This window comes from Apteryx mantelli, chromosome 15 (genome assembly GCF_036417845.1).
Source record: "Apteryx mantelli isolate bAptMan1 chromosome 15, bAptMan1.hap1, whole genome shotgun sequence".
Classification (NCBI taxonomy): domain Eukaryota; kingdom Metazoa; phylum Chordata; class Aves; order Apterygiformes; family Apterygidae; genus Apteryx; species Apteryx mantelli.
Window position 1 is genome coordinate 2982613 of NC_089992.1, and position 20629 is coordinate 3003241.

The window sequence follows — 20629 nt, forward strand, 5'->3', positions numbered from 1 at the left end:
AGTTGATGTTCAGTGTTGATAGTACATTTACTGCTAAAAAGTATTCATTAATTCCTAGAACACTAGTACAGCAATAAGAATCTTAAATCTGACAAGTGTTAGTAAAATGCATTGATGTCACAGCCTTACAAAAATACAGACTGCAGTCTGTGATCTTGAAGCTGAAGCTAATATCTGAGTTGAATTATTTAATTTTTACCTGTGGAGATAAGTCAGTAAATTACCAGTACAAGTTCAGAGTGGAAATGAGACATGATCTGTGATGTGCTTTCTCCCTTGTCCTGTGCGGCTACTCCTGTATGCTTTGCTGCTGCTTCACTTCTGCCACATTCTAAAATCCCTTAGAAAGGTTTTACAGGCTCTGCTGCTAAAATGAGTGATCAGCCCAAGATTACTGACATCCTTTGAGGGAGAATCATTTATTTATGGAAGTAGATTATGTAAGAAATCCGTATATGAGGGAAAATGTATGCAAGTTTTTCAGAGCAGCTAAGGAAACCTTGTGTTATCCTTAACTTTTTTTTTTTTTTTTAACTGCAGCTTGTACTCTAAGCTGTCAGATGGAAACTAAAAGAGTGGACAGATTTAATTTGCTAATTACTCAGCTGTACTTGTTGGTCAGAAAAGCCAGACTGTTAAGCTACATAGTCAAATAAAAAATAATAGTTTGATAAGAATAAATCCATTTATTAATACAACATTCTCAATTTGTTTACTGTAAAAGTTCAAATGGCATATGATGATTCTTTAGTAATCTTTTCTTTTTTTTATTCCTCAGTATTTGTATTGAAATACAATTGGAAAAATTAAAGAAACATTAAATATAACTAATTGCTAAAATTAAAGCAAGTCAGAAAAAATTCAGTGGACTTGAACTGATTTTTTTTTTATGGTAAGCTTTTTTTTTTAATGTGTTCATAAAGGGACAGCTTTTAAACTGGCAAATGTTTTCTTAAAATTAGTGGTTTGCACACAAATTGTTCCTTAACAAAATTTACAGCAGCAACTTTATATCTTGAAAATGTAATAGTATGGATCTGTGAGGAAAAAAAAAAGTGTAAACCAAGATACACCTTATTTTTTATTATGTTGGATAGTTTGCCAGACCTTTCTCCTTTGAAATTTTATTTCAATCTTCCCCTTTTTGAAGAATTAGCTGGCATAGGATTTAAATAAAAACATTCTTAATCATCTATTTCATGCGACAGAGACAAACTGATAACTCAAATCACAAAGTGGTTTTAGCTATTCTGTATCATCTTTCTTTCCCTGCTTTCCCTCTGCCCTTTTCCTTCAGCTGGTATCCAAAGAACTATGAAGCTACTTCCTTTCCGCTTTTAAAATAGTGTCAAATTTCCATCCATCCTTCATATCACAAAACTATTTGTTGTTGCAGGAGTCTGGGCTGATTCTCCACACAGCAAACTTTCTTCATGCTAAACCACTGATTTTGGAGAGGCTGAAATGGCACGTAAGCCAGCAGGGATGTTACGTTTGGGTATTTCTCTGTGCTGCCACGTAGTAAATTCTGGTGGACAAACTCCTGGAGGCAGCATTTCTGGGTAGCCTTGGACAGCTCAGTGTAAAAGCAACCTTGCTGTGTTCTTCAGAGTTTGAATGCAAGTTTCACTTTTGCTATGATGCTGCTTAGAGTAACACCAGAATAGCAAGAATAAACTGTCAGTGACACATACAGCTTTGGAGAGTAAGGAAGAATGGAGAAAATCATTGCTTTGGGGAAGAACATCTTTTACTATGACTTGTTTTTAAACATTTCTACCTGTCACAGAGTATTTGGGCTTGGAAGGGACCTCTGGAGCTCATCTAGCAGGATCACCCGGAGCAGGCTGCCTGTGACTGTGCCCAGTCAGATTATGAGCATCTCCAAGGATGGAGACCCCACAGCCTCTCTGGGCAACCTGTTGTGGTGTTCAAACACCCTTGCTGTAAAGAAGCGTTTCCTTCTGTTCGAGTGGAATTTCCTGTCTTTGGGTTTGTGCCCGTTCTTTACATTAGAATCTGTTATGTGTGGTGGGATTCGTGGCCTGGAGGGTTCGAGACAATTCAACTGTCAACATATTGGCCCTGCTATGGAAATCGGTGAATACTCAGTGTCTTGGGTGATGATACTGGACAGACTTACCCTTATCTTCCTTAGCCATGTTATGCTATCAAAACCAGCATTTGTAGTATCTGACAATCTCAAGCTCTTGTACGGAAAATGGTGCCCCGCTTACTGCTAGCACAGTCTGAAGACTAACAAGGCTGCTCCAAAGCATCTTACTGATGCAAACGGCAGCTCTTAACGCGCCGCTGGGGCTGCAGGAGAAACCTGCCCCGACGCCCGCGCCATCACCTGCAGGCAGAGCACGGCGCATGCGCAGGGAGGCGGCTGCGCACCTCGGCTGCTCGCCCAGCCACGGCCCTCTGTGAAGGGACGGAGGCAGCTGCTGGCGCCGGCCCTCGCCTCAAATAGGGCCTCGAGCCCGCTCCCTGGGCGGTTCTCCTCCCTCAGCGGTCGGGCCCAGCACAAGGAGGCCGCGGCAATGGGCGGGGTGGCCCCTGAGGCGGGGGGAGCGCACCTTTCCGTGGAGGCGGCAGGTACCGGGAAGCGGCGGGCAGGCGCCGGCGGCTCGCCCCGCTCCTCCTCAGGCGCTGCAAATGGCGGCGCGGTGACGTCACGCGGAGGCTTCGCTCACCTCCGGCTGCGGCGCTTCTGCCCGCACTCAAGATGGCGCTGCCCGCTTTCTACGTCCCCCTTTCCCGCCCGCGGGGTCACGTGGCCGCGCGGCCGGCGGGGCGGTGTCGCGGCGCAGCGCTGCGCGCCTGAGGAGAGGCCGCGGCGGCGGGGCCGGGGCCGGGGCCGGGGCCGGGACCGGGGCCGGGGCGGGCGCGGGTGCTGGGGCCGGGGCCGGGGCCGCCGCCAGGGGGCTGGGGCGGCTGGCGGCGGGCCCCGCGGAGGAGGATGCTGAGCCGCCTGCAGGAGCTGCGCAAGGAGGAGGAGACGCTGCTGCGGGTGAAGGCGGCGCTGCACGACCAGCTCACCCGCCTCAAGGTCGGCCCTGGCCGTCGCCGCCGCCGCCGCGCCGGGCCCGCGCCGGGGGGGGGGGGGGGCGCCGCGGGGGCCGCCCGGAGCCGCGGCAGCCTGAGGCGGTAACGCCATCGGCGGGAGCGAGCGGGCAGCGGAGGCCGGGAGGACCTCTGGGCTTCTGTGGTGGTGGTGGTGGTGTTTATTTTTGTTGGGTTTTATTTGGGGGGAGGGTGGAGGGTTTAAAGGGTGTCGGAAATGCCCCTGACTTGTGAAACGCCAGTAATCCGCTGCGGGACCGCGGCCTTGAATGCTTTGGCTTGTTTCCCGTGGCCTTCTGGTGTGTCAAAGCAGCTCTTACATGTCGTAGTCTTAGTTTCCGCACCTCGGCTATATTTCACGCAATAACCGCTAAGGTTAATGCAGCCCCGCACCTGTCGTTGGCTTGTACGAGGAGCACGGCCCTGCCTGGTGTTGGGGTCGTCATCCGTATCCTAATACGGGTTGGAGCATGTTGGAACTTCTTGTAAGAAAGAGCTTTGTTGCTACTGTCACTGATTATTCAAGAATATTTAATTTCAAATTCGATAAATTCTAAGAAACAATTACCACCAAGATTTTTGTTTTCCCTTATTTCCAGGTGGAAGAGCTGGCACTGCAGTCTATGATTAGGTCCAGAGAGGAGAATATAACAGTCTCTTCATCAGCAGTTGCAGAGGAGACTCAAAAAGTAAGGAAAGCCCTTGCCTGTTGAAAAGAAGGGGACTCGTTTTAACCCATAATGCTGTATAGCAGCGTGAGTGATGGGGAAAGGAATATTTTATTGATTTATTTCTTTGAGTAGCTTTAGGAGTTTATATGGATGGTTTTCATTTAGAGTTCTTTTAGGTTGAATTTGTTTATGCTTCTCATTAATTGAAAGGTTCAGCTACAAAATCTGTCCAGTTTGTTGCTGTTTTATGATGTTTCAATTTAAACTAAAACCAAAGAGGTTTCACCTTCTTTTCCTTCCCTGAAAGCAGCATGTTGTTTCCAGGAGATCTGGGGAATACCTGCTTTATATTTGCATAATTTTAATCCGCACTTTATAAAGTTTCTTAAGCATTGTGTCTAATACTGCTATATATGACATGCTGTTTTAGCCAACTGATTGTAGGGGATGGAAATACAAATATTATCTGAACTTTTTATACTAATTCTATGATCAGCTTGAATTAGTTGAAACTCTTCTATGGAGAACTGATGCTAATCACTTTGGGCTCTTGTAGTCAACAGTTTTAGTACCAAGATCTCTAAAAGAAAGACTACTGTGACTATTCAATTTTAATAGTGATTTGAGAAACGCACAGTATTGCTGCTGTTTTTGATAACTGGCAAGTTAAACACTCTTATTATAACAGACTCTTGGGCAGATGGACAACGAGGCTGCTATCAATCAAACTGAATTACACCTAAGTCTTCAAGATCATGAAGAGGAGGAGGAGGAAGAGGAGGAGGAATCAGATTCTTGAAAGAGAAAAATAATCAGAGATGGTGATCTTGGTTTTTAATACAGACTCAGGAATTTCTTCTTCATTCATATAAGATTTGCCAACAGATTTTCATTTTGTCCCGCATATGAACTGTATGATATGTAAGACTCGTGGAGGGTTCTAGAGAAGTTACACTTGAAGACATGAATGTCACAAGCTTGGCAGATCTTGATTTACATGTTAAAAGAATGAAAACTTGCTGCACAAATATGTAGCATAATCTTTTTTGCATTTAAAACCTAATGTGTAGCTTACTACATCTTTATGTGTAGCTCGGGAAAGCTGTTAATCAAGTCAGACTAATTTGACATGTGCACTAAAAGCAATAACTTGTCTGTTCTTATTTCCTATTGCTGAAAAATAAAACCAGTTCTCAGTGACTGGTTGCTGAACCAATGATTATATATATAACCTCATCTGCATAAACTGGGAATTTTAAGATAGGCAGTGAGAAAAGATTTGACCAAGATTGTTTCCATGCTTTCAGCTAGTGTATTCTCGGTTATATGGAAAACTAAACTTACATTCCCTATAAATGTGATAGAGGTGTAGGTGCATTGGGAGAAGTGGCTATTGCACTATAGCCTCTCACTGTCAACTTAATTTTGAGCACAATAGCAAAGTAGCCTCTCTTTGTACCCACTGGTGCTGTTCTTAAGTACTGTCAGTCTGACTGTAATAGTGAAGTATTTTCTATTTCTTGCTCTTTCAGAGGAGTAACCAATTATCCTTTTATTTTTCTCCAAATTGTATGGTAAGAATTAGTTTACAACATTACTCATAATAAGGAACTAATGTTCTTAGTTTTATTTTCTTTTTCCCCTCACAGTAACTGCACAGGTCAATGTAAGTCCATCTTCTACTTCCAAGTTATCTTCAAGGAGGAATATAAGGCATTTAATAACTTATAAGATGGAAAAGTGATGTGAAGTTCCTTCCCCAGTTTCTTTAATGGTACAGTAACAAGTCAGTGCTGCTCTTACTGATAGACAATATGTTCTTTCTCCTAATGGAATGCAGACACCATGTGGTGCAGCTGGTTATTTTATCAATTCTTAAAGAGTTGTTTGGAAGCACAGAAAACCAAACTGTGTTAAGCTGATTAAAAACAAACAATAAAAGTAATATGCTAACTTAGCCATTTTGTCAAGCTGCTTTACTAAGAAAATATTCAGAGATATATCCAGAGTTGTGCATTATGCAACTAGTGTATAAAGGTGCTGTTGCTATCTCAGTTTGGCATTAGTAGCTTAGAGAAAATAAGTATGCTTCTGAAGTTTGCATTTAAGAGCAGGAAAAGAGCTTGGAAAAGTATCCAGTGTCCTGTGTGCAGTCAAAATACATGATTCAACTTCCAATAAATTCCTGCTACTGATTGAGGTGAGCCTGTTTATTATTTGGCTCTTATTTGGCTTGTAGCTATAGAAACTAAATGTTAGAATGTAAATACAGCTTCATCCTGTACTAAAGGCTAATTACCTTGTGAGGGGGCTGGATGTCTTTATGAAGGAGCTTAGAACTTGAGTATAGAACACTTAGCAAAGCCTTCCCAAGACTTGTAAGGGAACAACAAAAAGTCTGAGCAGAAAATATTATAGCTTGGATTGTCAAATAAATTTCTTTAAAAGTATGTATGTGAACAGGTGGTTTTGTAAGGGTCGCAGTAGATAATCTCTCCTTTCTATGCTTGTTACAGTGCTCAGTGTGGTTGTGGCATTGCACCCTGCTCCATGTGTCTCTGTCTTAAAACAGGACTGCTTGCCTTCCTTTCTTTTGCTTCTGGGGAAATGGCGTTCTGGGATACTCACTCTGGGCTTTCATCTACAAAGGTGAATTCTGACTTTTGAAAAATGCTGTTTGTGTCCTGCATGCTGCAGTGTAGTTTTTCACAGAAACACTTTATATCCTTTCTCCCTATTACCTTTCATGGAAAAGTCCATTGCTGGTTTTTGGATTCAAATAGACAAGTTCTGGCAAACTAGCTTGCATGTTGCAATAAAGTTAATTATTTTCCTGTTGTCCTACTACAGATTACTGTACTTGCAGTGTTCAAATTATTGCTGTATGTGGAGCAAACATAAGTAAAATGGGATTTCACATCAAAACTTGCTATTCACATACTGCGTATTTCTTTTACCAAACAGTAAAAAGTACTATATACTATTTTAGTGTGTTAGTTGGTGTAATTTACATCTAAAGCTCAGGACAGATTTTAAATTGGACTCTGTAGCCTTGTCACTAGTATCAATGGCCAGATTCAAGTCAGGACAACATGAAGACAGCCTTAAAAGTGTTAATAAATAATCTCCTACTGTTGATGGGTTAAGGGCTGCCCCAGCCACCTTCTCTCTGATACCTGATGCTGTTGGCTAAGCGGAAGATATGTTCATAGCTAGAATGATTTGGATGCCATTTGGAAAGAATGATCTAACCCCTGTCCAAAATAACCTTTCAAGGAGCTAAGCTTTTTATAGTGTTGCTCAGTACATGTTAAGAGAACAAGACTTTTTGCTCAAGACATGCAGATGTACCAAACCTCTCTCTCCCTCTTGTGTTCTACAGCAGTAGCTTTCAGCTTGTGGCAAGCCGTGTAGTTGGTAGATGCTGAAGTCAGCCAAGAGTAGCAATGCTAGTAGAAGGGGGGAGTGGGGGGGAGCAAAACCCAAAGCAGTTACAGTGTAGCACCAGCACTCTGGGTTAGACACCTGCATGGACTTGGCCTCCCCACTGCAGGTTGGATCACAATGTTCCTGCCCTTTTGGGGGGAAGCTTTTGTGCTACAGTGTTGGTTTACCCTAGGAAAATGCCTGCCCCAACCCTTGGTGGGTTACAGCAATGAACTGAGCACCCAGAGCCTGCAATCATCTCCCCAAAATGTCTTTAACCCTTTAGCTACCTAGGGTTTTCACAGAAAATTTTAAATACAATATTTGTCACTTTGTATCTTGTCTTTGTAAGGGGAAACCTTTTGTTAATGTCGTAAGTTAGGCTTTAAGGGCATGGGGGGAACATGTACAGCTTCTGCCTGAAAGGGAAAACAAATAGTAGGTAGCCTGTGGTTGTCCTCCTTGATGAATAAGGATTTGTGTAAACCTGTATAATATACATATGCAATTTTGCACTTCTTAGAAGTGATGATAGTGCATGTTTATGAAAATGAATGTTTACTGCAAAAATATACAGAAAAATGTAATGTAGTAATGATTTAATGTCAAAACCTTGGTTGACTTGATCTAATTTGATTTTGAATTTAAAAAAAAATCTTCACAAAATTACTTGATAATATATTTATTAAGAGAATCCATTGCTAAACATCTGAGAGAATAAAACAATAGAGAATCTTAATCCACTTTAGACACTAGACAGTTTTCATGAATCTTTAGGTTAAAAGGAAGTAAATTGACTGGATCTTTGTCTTGATTCTGTAGGACACGTCAAAGAACTAACTTTTAAAAATCAATTAGAAAGACATACATCACTAAACAATTCCAAGTATGATGATACATTTTAAAAATAAATATAGAAATATGAACAAGTCTACAATTAGAATATTGCCCTGTATATTCTGAGAAATACAGAGCTCTTGCCTTCTTTACTTGGAAAGAGATTGCTAAACAACAGCAAAATTGGAACCATTAGGCCTAACTTTCAGATACAGTTTGGCAGCAGCAAAAGCATGCTTGACAGAAACAGTCTTTGAGGGTCTCTAACCCCCTTCTGCCTGGGAGATTAGGTAAGCATGACTGAAGTACCAACAATTTACAAAGAATCTTGATAAAGTTCAAACAAACTGGGGGTAAGTACCACCAGTGATGTTTTCATTAAGAAAGAATATCCATAATCACTTAAAATCAGCAAGCACTGTAACTTAAACATTTCACATTTTGGTCAGTAAACAAATGAATGTAATCCAATACAATACCAATTAGTTCATGACAAATTTTAAAAGTTTGGCACATGCTAAAGACATTCTTCCTTAAGAGGTGAAATACATGTTTGAACAGGTACAAGCTTAGGAAATAGGACCAAAACAGCATTGTTCTTAACAGATGTACAGTACAAGATTTGCTCTTCCATATTCAGACTCCAGCAGCATGCGTGGGTGTACTTGGTTGGTTAAGGCCTATGGTTGAACAGAGCCATCCTGCAAAATCCACCTCCTCCGCTTCAGATCTCTTAATAAAAGCATGAATCTAACCAGAGGAAAATAATATATTAAATCAAACATCCAGGACTACATAATTAGTAAATTAATAATTGAGTAACATGAATTATAATAATCTAGTTTAAGTAAACGTGGTTTGCCAAATAATATACCTATCTTGAACTGACCAGTAGATTTTTTCTGCAAGATTATTTCAGTAGCCAGCATATGAAATGTACATGTTGCAAAATATTCCAGAGGAACTCCTCCTACATGATGCCTATTACAGAATACTTGCACCACAGTGTGCAATGAGGATGTGACTCAGATACTTAAGATAGTACTTTGTAAAATGTATGCCTGTGCTTTCATATGCAGTAGGGTTTTTCTGAGATAGAAATAATCCAATTGCATTTTGAACCCTGCTGTAAAGTAATAATCAGGGCAGGGAAAAAGCTTAATTTTCTGTAGCAGAAGTCCTCACGTCCACCTTAAGGCCATGAAAAGATCCACAGAAACCAATCAGATAGGATTTCACATAGGAAAAAATGCAAGATTTGTCTGTGCTGCCTAGTAGTTCAACAGATTTTGTAAGATGAAGTTGATGGAGGAGGGAAGGAAGGGGGGAAGAAAAAGTAAATTTTGCATTTCCCAGAAAAAGTTCATAAAAATAGATCGACCTAATTAGTCCGTAAAGCATGGAATTCTGTTCTCTCCTCCTCTTAAAAATAATCTATATACTGTATTACTGACTACTAAACTGAAGTAAATGAGATTATTCTTTTGGTAATCAATTTAGTGTGTTAGGTCATATACTCATTGTAATTATCAAATAGCAGACTGCAAAAACACCAGCTTTGGTCACTAAGTCCTTCGTCCTGTCACTGTGTATCCCTAGACTGCAGCAAAACAACTGTGCAGCTGCTTTCGCAGGGCCACTGGGGATTACTGCATCAGTGGGAAACTGGACATGGCTCTTCCTTTTGCCCTTCCTCCTCTTCTGGGCTCCTTTATTGTCCCTGTTCTAAGGGTGTGTGAAAGCCTTAGTCCCCTTGGCCTCCGATCAGAGAAGTGGCCCCCTTCAAACTGTTTGAACTGTTCATGTTGGGGGCCATGAACTACACCCTAGGCCATGCTCTGATCCTAATCTTTGCTGTCTCAATTTCCTTGCTCAGGTCAGCTGAGAAACCCACCTGCATGCAAGTACTTAAACCAAGAGAAGAACTTTCACTTACCATCAGTTGCTTCAAATCTGCTCTCTCAGCAGGATTTTTAATTAAACTAAGAAAACAGAAAAAGTTAAACAAGTTATATCTTAGTATATTTTTAAATAGAGTAATGTAAGATCATCTTGGTATATTATTTGGTTCCTGAGAAGACAGCATTCCAAATAAAAGTATTAAGTAACATAGCATCTATGAAACATAGATCTAGGTTCATAAGCATTTCCTTTCTGTGGTATTCACACATGCAGTTTTAAGTATGAAATCCTAACTTGTCTGATATTGCTCAATGGGGGCAGGAATGAGTGTCCAGAACCAAGCTGGAGAGATGAAATTCCTGTTTAAACCAAAACTCAACAATATGAGCCATTTTATCCCTCAAATTTCTTTTACCCAAGTCTTTTCAAGCTTAGTTATCAACTAGGTCTATTGGGTTACTGTTCCTTTTCTTTTGGAAATCGTAAATACATATATCTAGCTTGTAGTGAGTAAAATAACTTTTTAACATGTAATGAACTACCTCCTGTAGCACTGAATATACAAGTTCAGTGCAGTTTAGGTTTTAATGCTATCCAGGGGCAGTGGAAGTGTTCATGTTCTGTATCACTGAAACGCAATTGGAAGAATGTAAAGTATGTATACGCAGATGGAAGAACGCACTAGAGATGTTAGTTCCGTGAAGCATTGGAGAGAGGAGAAAAAAAAGCATCTGGATCCTGCAAGACTTCTGCACTGTTTGGAATGCCTCCTGCAGAATAATGCTTTGAAAGGTTACCCATGACAGTAAGTATGATCCTTGCTTTGCATGACCAGAGTCCATATAAGTACTGTGGCTTCTTTGTGGCCGATAAAGTATTAATCCGATATGCTTGCCTATAGTTACAGCTAGAAGCAGAGACAATATTTTAAGAGGGGAACCTCTCTCAGCTTTGGGGTTCTCTTTGCACGCATGTGCTGCCAAGCTGGTGCCTGCAAAATGAGCTTTAGATACATTAACAGTTGGAGAAGGAGGACTGAGCTAACTGAAATTACTTCACATTTGCTGTGGCCTACAAAGCAATCCGAGTCCCTGCTTTTCAAGTTACTGACACAGCAAGCTAGCATGGCTGACCCCAAATGTGTCCCTTCGGAATTCAGCAGTAGAGAAAATACTCACCATTTGTTAACAAAGTCTTGAAACTCAGAACCAAAGACACCATTGGGCAGTTTTGGAGGTGGCTGAAAACAAAAATTAACAGTCTTCTAAAGCAGAATGAATATGTGATGCTACACAACCTACCTGGGGATCTACCAATTATGTCTTATCTCTGGGTAAAGCCGTAAAGCTGAATAATGCAACCCTAACGCTACCCATGCCTTCTTTCAAAGCTGAGCTCCCAAAAAAATACCAAGGCAGACTTCAGTATTCCTGCCTATGAAAAAAGGATGCAACGTCGCATGATTTATATGAGTAAAGGTGTTGAGTTCTACTAATGGCTAATTTTGGTTATGACTTTCACAACTGCTGGAATTTTAGGTGCATCATAGTAACTGGCCCAGAGACCATTCGTATGGTGGGGTTCCCCCATTCTTTCTTCACACAAACAGACGCTTGCCACTGGAACACTTAAGGACAACTTTTGTCCACAACAGATGTCCAGATGTGCCTGCGTGCAGGACAAAAACCTCTGTCTGCATCTCTGAGTTCGCAGACGAGCAAAACTCACTGGGGGCTTAGGGGATGTGCTGGCAATTCCAGGTACTGTATAATCTAGCCACAACAGATGCCTGTCTAACCCAGTAATTAAAACCAGAAACAGTGCTTACTACTGCCTGGATGAGTGAGATTCACTCTGCTTCTGCTTGGAGGGAAGCTGTAGTCTGGCAGATTAGTTTCCTAGGTGGGGCTGTCTCTAGCATTATTCTTCAAATCACTCCTGAAAATTCTTTTGCTGTCATCATTACCAAACACTCCTGACTATTAGTAAGCGGTGGTAAGCTGCACCCATCACCTGCCATACTGACTAAAGCTCCCAGTTCCTTTTTATTCACTTATTTGTCTGTATGGTGCCTAGGATGCCTTATCTTAGATTGTAAATGCTTTGGGGATAGTGTCTTTATAGCACTCAATACAACTGGATCTTGTTACATCTTTTGGGCTCTTAACTGCTATCACAATACAAGAAAGAATGAGTTGTAATGCAAAACTATGATCAAGCATATAGAAAGGTATGCTCACATTGTCTTCCATGAGGAGTATTTATATTAAACTCCTTGCAACAAACTGCTGCTATAAAAAAAAAAAAGCTGTTACATCTACAGTATTAGAAATTGTACCTGAAGGGGGTTAGCACTGTCTCGCAGAGCTGTCTTTAAAGAAGGCGCAGAGCAGCGTACGATAGTTAGCTTTGTAGTATGCGGTCTCTTTACTACTAATCTCCTGTTGGGGAAGGGACGATGCCCTGCATGTCATTAGTTCCATAATCCTTTTAATCTAAATATTCTGTCCCAGGGAATTAGTTTGTTGAGGTTCCGAATTCAGAAAGAGTTCTTATAGAAAGAGAAGAGGTATTATACAAACTTGCATATTATTATTTCGTTCTCCATGGCTGTAGAGCAAGTAATCTCCAACATCAGCTGCTATAGCGTAGGTGGCAGAATGTAATTTTGCCAATTTCTCAACTACTGCATTTCAGCTTAAACTGACCTCAGAGTCACTACAAAATCAGGACCATAGTGTCTTAAGTAATCCAAAGCTAACTCTGTTCCAAGAACAAGTGCTGTCATATTAAACAGCAGTATATGTACAGCAGCATGAAGAACAGGTAAAAACTAGTCCTCTTTAGAGAACTAGGCACCAGCTATGATTTTTAACTAAGTATATTAGATGTACCTTTTCATAATTTATCCATCTGGAATAATTATTTTATCCAGCTTTTAAATGACAGCTAACATGATAATGCAAATTTTATATATATATATTTTTTTGGAAGTACAAAAGCACTGGAGTCATCCAAGCTTCAGTGGCACTTGTGGAAGTATTGAAAACAGACTTACCAATTCTAAAGTACATATTTCTACTAACCTTGCAGCTTAGTTATTTGGAAGATACAGTAATTATTAATGAGGTTGTTCATAAGAACAAAGAAAGAACAGAACAGTTCTGTATATGCTTGATAGTACTGTTTGCTACTAATTCTCCTATCAGGTTGCACAATCCAGGTTGGAAAACCCATAAACCTGCTTAAAGACTTAAAGGATGTGAGGGAATGAACTAAAGTTTTCCCAGGAATAATTTAAAAATCAAATCAACACTCATACCAAGTATGTCTCTCTTGTACTGCAGTATTAAAGGATCAGAAGATCTGGCTTATCATAACACCTACCCCACTCCCCCTCAAATTCTGGACCACTTTAGAAGTGAATTAGTACAAGTGCAAATAGTTGGTTACCTCATTGACGATGTAATCAAGAAGTTCAAAGATTGCCATTGGGGGTCTGCTGTCTGGTCCATAGGCTGAAAAGAAATTACATGAAAACACACAATATTATTCTCCTCCTCTGCTACGGGTGTCCTAAGAAGCTAACAGTCATATACTTGCTTCTTATAAGGTGGATTTGTTGGACAGCCAGTAGGAGATTTATAGGAAAGAGGTGGAACAGCAACAGAGCACTGCTTTCATGCAAGGAGAGACTATTCTTTCAAGTCTGATCCAAACCAATAGCTTCACTAGAAATCTTCCCACCATATTTTAATGAGCATTGCATCTTAAGGAGAGGAACCGCACCAACATAATACATCTTAATGGTGCTCATGAACAGCTCGGTTATTTACAAAAGGATCTCTGGTCCCTGATTTTCAAGCTCAATATACCTCCTCATAGTGAGATTGAGCCAGGTGCCTGAAGCAATCCTGATTTTTTCAGAGTTTAAAACCAGACCATGCAGAGCAACACGAGGTAAGTAACAACTCTATGCAGACAGAGGGGTGGATTAGAAAAGAATCTAACAAATTTTATATCTTACCTCTGGAAACCTCAGCTTAGTTTCAAATGTCTTTCAGACACTGCAGAGGTGCCTTAGTGGTACAGATGCAAAGCTACTCAATGAGGGTCAATAAGACTTACATTGGCTTTATTTTTCTAGTTTTACTTGCCTCCCATCTTGCAACTTACAGCTCACTGGTCGACCAGGTGTTCTTTGCCTGGGGGAAGTCTCAGTGACTGGAGAATCTCCCTCTACTGGACAGCCAAACATTAACTCAAGCTCCTTAGAGTCTGGAGGAGGAATTGGGTATCTGCCAATAGCCATTTCTACCAGTGACAATCCCATACTCCAGATATCTGACTGCACTGAATAATGAGTCCCCTGTAGTCTTTCCGGCTACAAAAAAAAAGGGGGGGGGGAAATGACAGAGTAAAGTACTGTAACAAGAAAGTCAAATAAAAATCACATTCAGCAATAGCCTGGAGAGAGTGAAAGACAAAAGCCAAACTTGTTAGTATGACATGTTCCAGTCAGTGACTTATTTATCTTTTTCTTTACAGCTCTCATCTGGAGTTCCAGAATTTCCATGAACACTTCAAATAATCACTGCAAATAAGTTTTGAGGCTTTTTAAGATGATGCTATTATATTGCTATTTTTTTTTCCCATCTAGTATCTAAATGTTACAACTATTAATAGTGACATGACAATAAAAGAACAAGAAAGCAGAACTAGTATGGGCAGCTAAAGATGCACCTCTTTCCCTGAGAAGTTGTTCTTGGTTTTTTGAGACTGAGAGAAGGTGGCTGTATTGATCCTTTACAACTCCAAAGGTGATGGTGTGCTTTAGCAATAATCCTGTGGTTTGTGACATTTCTAGGCCGATACCATTCAGATAGTTCCCTAGAGCAGGAATGCATTTATGCAAGGACTATTGTATACATACATGGCTTCAGTTTTAGATCCATGTTCAAATAATTAGGTAAATTGTTAAGCTCTATAATCCACTGAAGTGATAGTAAAATGTAACATACAAATTGAACGAAAGAGTATTTTGAAGCATACAGTTTTCCTGGAGGTATTTGAGAAATATATATAAGGTAGGAAGATAGACACGTTTTGCCCAGCTTAACAGCCACTCACACATTATGGGCTGACAATTGAAAAGGTATTAGGCTTTTGGGGGGAAAGACCAAAAAGAAAGGGACAAAAGAAAATAAGTTAAACAAATTCAGGATAGATTGTATACACATGCCAATCTAAGCATTATGAAAATGTATGCAGGTAAGACAACAGGCTCAGCTAACATATATTCTTTATTAGTTTTGAGAGACTTGGACACTGGAGAGATATTTATATATTTTTTTGTCAGTTAAATCATCATTAAAACCATATCTGGATACCCCAATCACATTGCTCTGAAGATCCTTAGATTTGCACAGTGTACCCACCTTCTATTTCTGTCTAACGAACTGAAACACAAGATTAGTCCTGAACTCCTTTCGCTTAGTTTTTGTGATTGCTTTATCAGTACTATATTAAATGCTGAAGATGCTTTCTGCAGTTTTTAATATATTAATCCACACTTTCTTTGAGAAGTCTTAGTACAAACAGATCCAAGGACAATGTTCATTCTGCTTTTCTGTCATTCCCTCCCTCCCCTGTTTTTTCTCCCCCTTTTTTAAAAAAAAAATCAGGCTCACATTTTACAGATGGTACAGGTTCTTGCCTGGCTATATTCCTATTTTGGAAAAATGTATGAAATGAGAAACTTATAGAATGCAAGTATGAGGTGCTACTGCAAAATCTCTTCAGCCTGCTATGAGGTACTTGTTATTTTGTTAAATTAATTTTGTAACATTTACTGAGGTCATACTTAAGCTTTCTCCAGTGTCCCATCTGAGCTAGTTCCAAAACCGTTTGGATAAACTACATGATTGCTGGACAATGGACTGCTGGGCAAAAAGGAAGATACACATATTCATAAAATATGTATAAAAATTAGAAGTGAGTGAATGAGAAATAGCAGAAAACATGCATAGTACTAGTACAAAAGCTGCAACTAAAAGCTAGAAAATATCTTTAAGTGTCACTGGTTTTACAGACCTTCATATGGCAGAATATGATGTTGTTTGGCCCGTAACAATTCTCTAGCTGTGATTTGAAAAAGTTTGCTAGGGGAGACACTAAATGAAAAGGTACTTCAGACACCATCAAAAAGAATAAATAAGATCACCATCACGGCTTGGTCTGTGACATACGGTCACAGCAAGCAAGGCTAAGTCTCAGTCTGGTGGAAGTAATAAATTCATGGAAAGGGAAGGTAGTCAGCACTTTGCTCTACTTCCTTCTATTCAAAAGAAAAAGGGAAGACAGTTGTATGCCAAAGGTCTAGAAGACATGGAGCTGTGAATTTTTTTCTGCTAATTAGTAACAGCCCCTAAATGTATGTGGGAACGTAAGTCACCGTTTCAGTTCAAGTATGTTACCAATATTAAATGGCAAAAAGAGAAGACTGCATCTTGGATGTGAACAGCAGGTCCCATGCTGAGCAGAAGCAGCATTAGGCTTTTTACTTTAAGTTTAAGCCCACACAGTTTCAGTCCTACAGACAAATCTCTGAATACTCTGATGAGTTAATAGATTGTACGCTGAACTGATAAGAACATTAGAAAAAGAGATCTGTATTTCTATTAACTGTGACTTTCGCGTAATGCAGAAAGTTCCTCTGAAGAGGAAGTTTTGAAGTATTCCTTGTGTACAGGAATAGAGAACACTCAGTAAGTCTCAAATTAGCCACCGTGGCCTTGTTGACACTAGCCACTCCTGTGCTTTCCCGCGTTGCCGCGGCTGGTTGGGACCCCGAGAGCAGCCACAGCAGAACCACTGATGAGGCAGCAACTTGCCTGCATAAGTGACTGTAGCAATGCTGGAGCGGAAAGAGAAAAAGACTTAAGGAGAACAAGCTATAAATGCTGGGTTTTTTGGAGACGCATGCATACAAAACCCAAATACATTAACCAATTGGATTTTGCAATGTAGATGCAGCTGCATCTCTTTTGTAATGTTATAAAATATTCCAAGTTGCTTGGCTTTTCTTGCAACAGTTCCCATTACCACCCCCCCAATTTGATACGATGCTGGAATATTTCTGGAATGCAGAAAGTGCTGAAGTAGAAACTATGAATAACAACAGCAATGGCAAGTTTGTCTCTTGTTTGATCACTGGAATCTTGATAACTATACCATAATGTATAGTAACTCAAAAGCTGTAAAATCTGTACTTACAGACATGTAGGAGCGTGTGCCAACAAACGAGTTTGCCATAGAATCTATCAGTTGTCCACTGACACCAAAATCACAAAGCTTGATTTCACCTCTAGAGTTTACCAAAATGTTAGATGGTTTAACATCTGGAAAAAAATGAATGGATGATTTATATTTATAGTCTGTAAAATGGGAAATTTGACAATGAAGGTAACATGAAAGGTGAAAATTACCATGTGTCTCCCTTTGTTCTCCTTCCAGCCATAACACAATTCCTAGCCCTTCTCCGGGAACACTCAAGAGACTTGGTTCCCTACCCAGCTCCATTTCATAGGCTTTCTTTATATATACATATCTCCAAATGAAGAGAAACTTTTTGAAATACAGGTGCAAAGAGGTTGTTAGTTTTAAGACTGAATTTCACCCACTTTCTTCACTTTCAAATGTTTGGTTTGGGCATCTACAGCCTCCTTGTAATGACTAACATTTGAAATATGCTGACATGTGCTTTCAAACTTAACTCCTATTTAATGATGTTCTTTTGTCTAAAATAGTTAATAAAGGCGCCCTATACATTTACTTCACAAAGGTCAACAGACTAAGGCAGCCACATCATCAACCCTAACTGAAAATTTGTGTGCACATACACATAAATCATCTTGTAGCAACGCAATTCTTAGAGAATGCATTCTTCTTTTTTTTTTTTTTAAACAAAAAAGCTCTGAAAAATAATTATTCCTACTATTGAAATGCTGCACTTAAAATACTTGGAGACTGTTTACCTGTGATAGAATCTCTCCGTGATTTTAAATTCAGCACTTAATCTGAATGGAAACTTAAGGAGGGTCACTGGTAGCTAAGCAACTAATAACAGCTATTTATGAACGCAGAGATACTGATAACAATTCTTTAGTATTTCTGAGATAAGTATTAAAATTTTTTAATACAACTTACTGCTTATCTCATCATTACCAATGCATTATCAAGCTAATTAAACAACAGCTTATATCTGCAAAGTAATGCCACAGATTAATAATAAAACGGGCACTATAAATGGGTTTTGAAGAAAGTGATCAGCACGGCCTATCACAATTCCTGCTTCACAGGGGAAGTCTGACCACTGCGGCCCACACTGATGTAATCTGTTAGTTTGGTAAACCTCACTCAAATCAGTGCAATCGAATCAGGGTGGGGGAGAAATGATACCTGCACTAGAACATTTAGTTTTCATCAGTTAAAATACAAGACATGCCATGCATTATGCAAGCAGTTAGAAATATAGAAAGCCAGACCTTCTGCAAATTTTGGCTCCTTTGTGGAAACTTTGACTACTTGTAGATACCTCACCAGAAGTACCATTCACAACTTAAAGGAAGAATCCAATCTGAGCTTAACATATCAATTTAAAACTCCATCAGAAAGAAAAAAGCTGATGTTAGTCAGTGCAGTGAAGCAGGCAGCAGAAATTATAAAGATTCCTAGCTACTCAGGAATCTTCATCTAAAGCTCTGTTTAAGAGCAAGGTAGAAGAAGCAATGTTCACAAAATGCTTTGTAAGTACTGCAGAGCCTGGACAGATTCCAAAGGCCATATTTATATTTGTACTACTCACATTTGCACAGCTACTAGTTCAATTCAGAATGCAGAATGCAAAAAAATACACACTTATCTCTCTCTCTGCAGGCCACGAACACTCCATGTTCATCATTAGATGGGAAAACGTAACATTAGTATTCCCTTGTTGAAACGACATTCTCATTATAAGCATTTTAGGTGTTCTGGAATCCACCCAGTCTTTTGAAGACTTAACTTTTACCTTCAGTGTCTCTCTAGCATATAATCACATACCATAACTTTCTTACAACACCAGGGCAAACCATGACTGCTCACTGGAGTTTTATATAAAGCCTACCATTCCTTGAGCATTTTAGTTTTCCTCTCAAAGCTCCCAACGTGATTAGAATGTGATGTTTGGAACACTGCTGTCTTTTCGCCCCTCTAAACGTAGCGAGCTATGCTATTTCAACTCCAGAGTGTCTGAGCACTTAAGCAGTTTCTCTGGAAACCAGAGATCTGTATTGCCAAATGGAACACGAACATCAAAGCATCCTTCAAAATGTATGTTGCAACTTGCAAGAAAAGAAGAAATCTAGAAAGGAAAACGAAGCATGCTGCAGAAGCAATGCATTTAAATCTTAAAATGAAAGAACATTTCATATGTCAGACAACCCACAAACAGAGCCATGCATTTCTAAGAGAAAGTCCTTAGCCAGTCCTACAGAGGGATGGATACGAGACACTGAAAAGGGAACTAGTTAATACAAAGTAGTCATCAGGACTTATAGGATGCCACATAACCTCTGTAGGATGTATACCTGAGCTCTGCTCCCTGTCACAGGTACCAAAGTACCTATTCTGAACAATGAAGTCCCTGGATATTACCGTAGCACCATCAGGCAAGTAACTTTTTGTATGAAAGTCACCAAGTAGCCAAACATATGAGAACATATTTGTCTTGCAGCACATTGTTATCCTTTAGTCATCCAAACAGCACTAACGCATTAAAAAAAAAAAAAAAAAAACCCACACACCCTTTGCCCGTATTTACCACAAGCTCTCAACTGTAAGAGTGGCCTTCTGAGAAATGGAGAAGCACAGCCCAGAACCGGCAAGACAAAGGAGCAATATTCTACACATTCAGATTAAAAACAGTAACAAATGGCAACGCAGCAAACAAACTAAGGTCAACATATCAAATAACTATAAGCAGGAGCTTCCTAAGAGCTTTTTCCATTACGATTCATGTTCTGAGCAATTTCCCAATGCAGGATCTCATGAAGATGATCTAGGAACTAACATACTAGACAGGTCAATGACAGGACCCCTGTCGTGCTCCGTCTCCTACCCTAGCGCTGCTGGTTGCAGCCGGAGTTCAGGAATCACACAGAGCACTTGCTATGCACTATTTCCAAAGAGAATTACACCCTGGACTTTAATTGATAGCAACTAAGATTATATTCTCATTAGTTTATAGGATTTTTATTCATCTAGAGAGAAAAAAAACAGGAAAAAAATATCCATTTTTCTTAATACCCTGTAACAATATACTCTGAGTAGTTACAAGAAATTTCTTTCCTTGCTATTTGGTGCCCTCTGGTATTAACCACAAAGGTAAACAGGAATGCCCCCAAAGGGGTATCTTCTATACCATTCGCTGTTACAAATACCTTTATTTAACAGAATAGGAGCTATTATGAAAACATTTACAGTAGTTATGGTCCTTGCCCTCTGCTTTCCTGTGCATGCTTTGTATCCCACCAATTTGTCTTTCAGAAGTTTTGCAATTTCTATCATGTCTTTTCAGAGAGGAACAAAAAGCATGGTAGTCCACATGAGCTAACACTCTATAAAAAGCCTGTGGTTTCCATTCCTTCCTTAATAACCCCAAGCAGCTTCTTCCTTGGGCTGTC

General features: G+C 39.9%; 2 protein-coding genes across 8 annotated transcripts in view; one reads left to right on the plus strand and one right to left on the minus strand.

Annotated features, from left to right (window-relative positions):
- Window positions 1-2901: 2901 nt before the first annotated feature.
- Window positions 2902-6665, plus strand: SNAPC5 (small nuclear RNA activating complex polypeptide 5). Its single transcript, XM_067305718.1, has 3 exons — window positions 2902-3055; window positions 3669-3758; window positions 4429-6665. Exons 1-3 carry the CDS (start codon window positions 2966-2968, stop codon window positions 4537-4539), a joined length of 291 nt encoding a protein of 96 aa, XP_067161819.1. The 5' UTR covers window positions 2902-2965; the 3' UTR covers window positions 4540-6665.
- A 1167-nt stretch (window positions 6666-7832) lies between these two features.
- The window catches only part of MAP2K1 (mitogen-activated protein kinase kinase 1), a 42274-nt gene continuing 29477 nt past the window's right edge, over window positions 7833-20629 (minus strand). For 2 of the 7 annotated variants that reach the window (XM_067305710.1, XM_067305709.1), the window contains 6 exons: window positions 17181-17305; window positions 14082-14289; window positions 13359-13423; window positions 11084-11145; window positions 9940-9985; window positions 7833-8753 (listed from right to left, as the gene is read on the minus strand). In XM_067305710.1, the coding sequence (XP_067161811.1) occupies window positions 8640-8753; window positions 9940-9985; window positions 11084-11145; window positions 13359-13423; window positions 14082-14289; window positions 17181-17305 (620 nt within the window). In that variant the 3' untranslated portion in view covers window positions 7833-8639. The other 5 variants (XM_067305714.1, XM_067305712.1, XM_067305716.1 and 2 more) reach the window with 5 other exon arrangements.

What these genes read in the sequence shown, in the direction of transcription:
- SNAPC5 (XM_067305718.1), top strand. Translation starts at nt 2,966, where the DNA reads ATGCTGAGCCGCCTGCAGGAGCTGCGCAAGGAGGAGGAGACGCTGCTG. An exon ending in ACCAGCTCACCCGCCTCAAG is followed by an intron (nt 3,056 to 3,668) that starts GTCGGCCCTGGC and finishes CCTTATTTCCAG; the next exon opens with GTGGAAGAGCTGGCACTGCA. An exon ending in TTGCAGAGGAGACTCAAAAA is followed by an intron (nt 3,759 to 4,428) that starts GTAAGGAAAGCC and finishes TTATTATAACAG; the next exon opens with ACTCTTGGGCAGATGGACAA.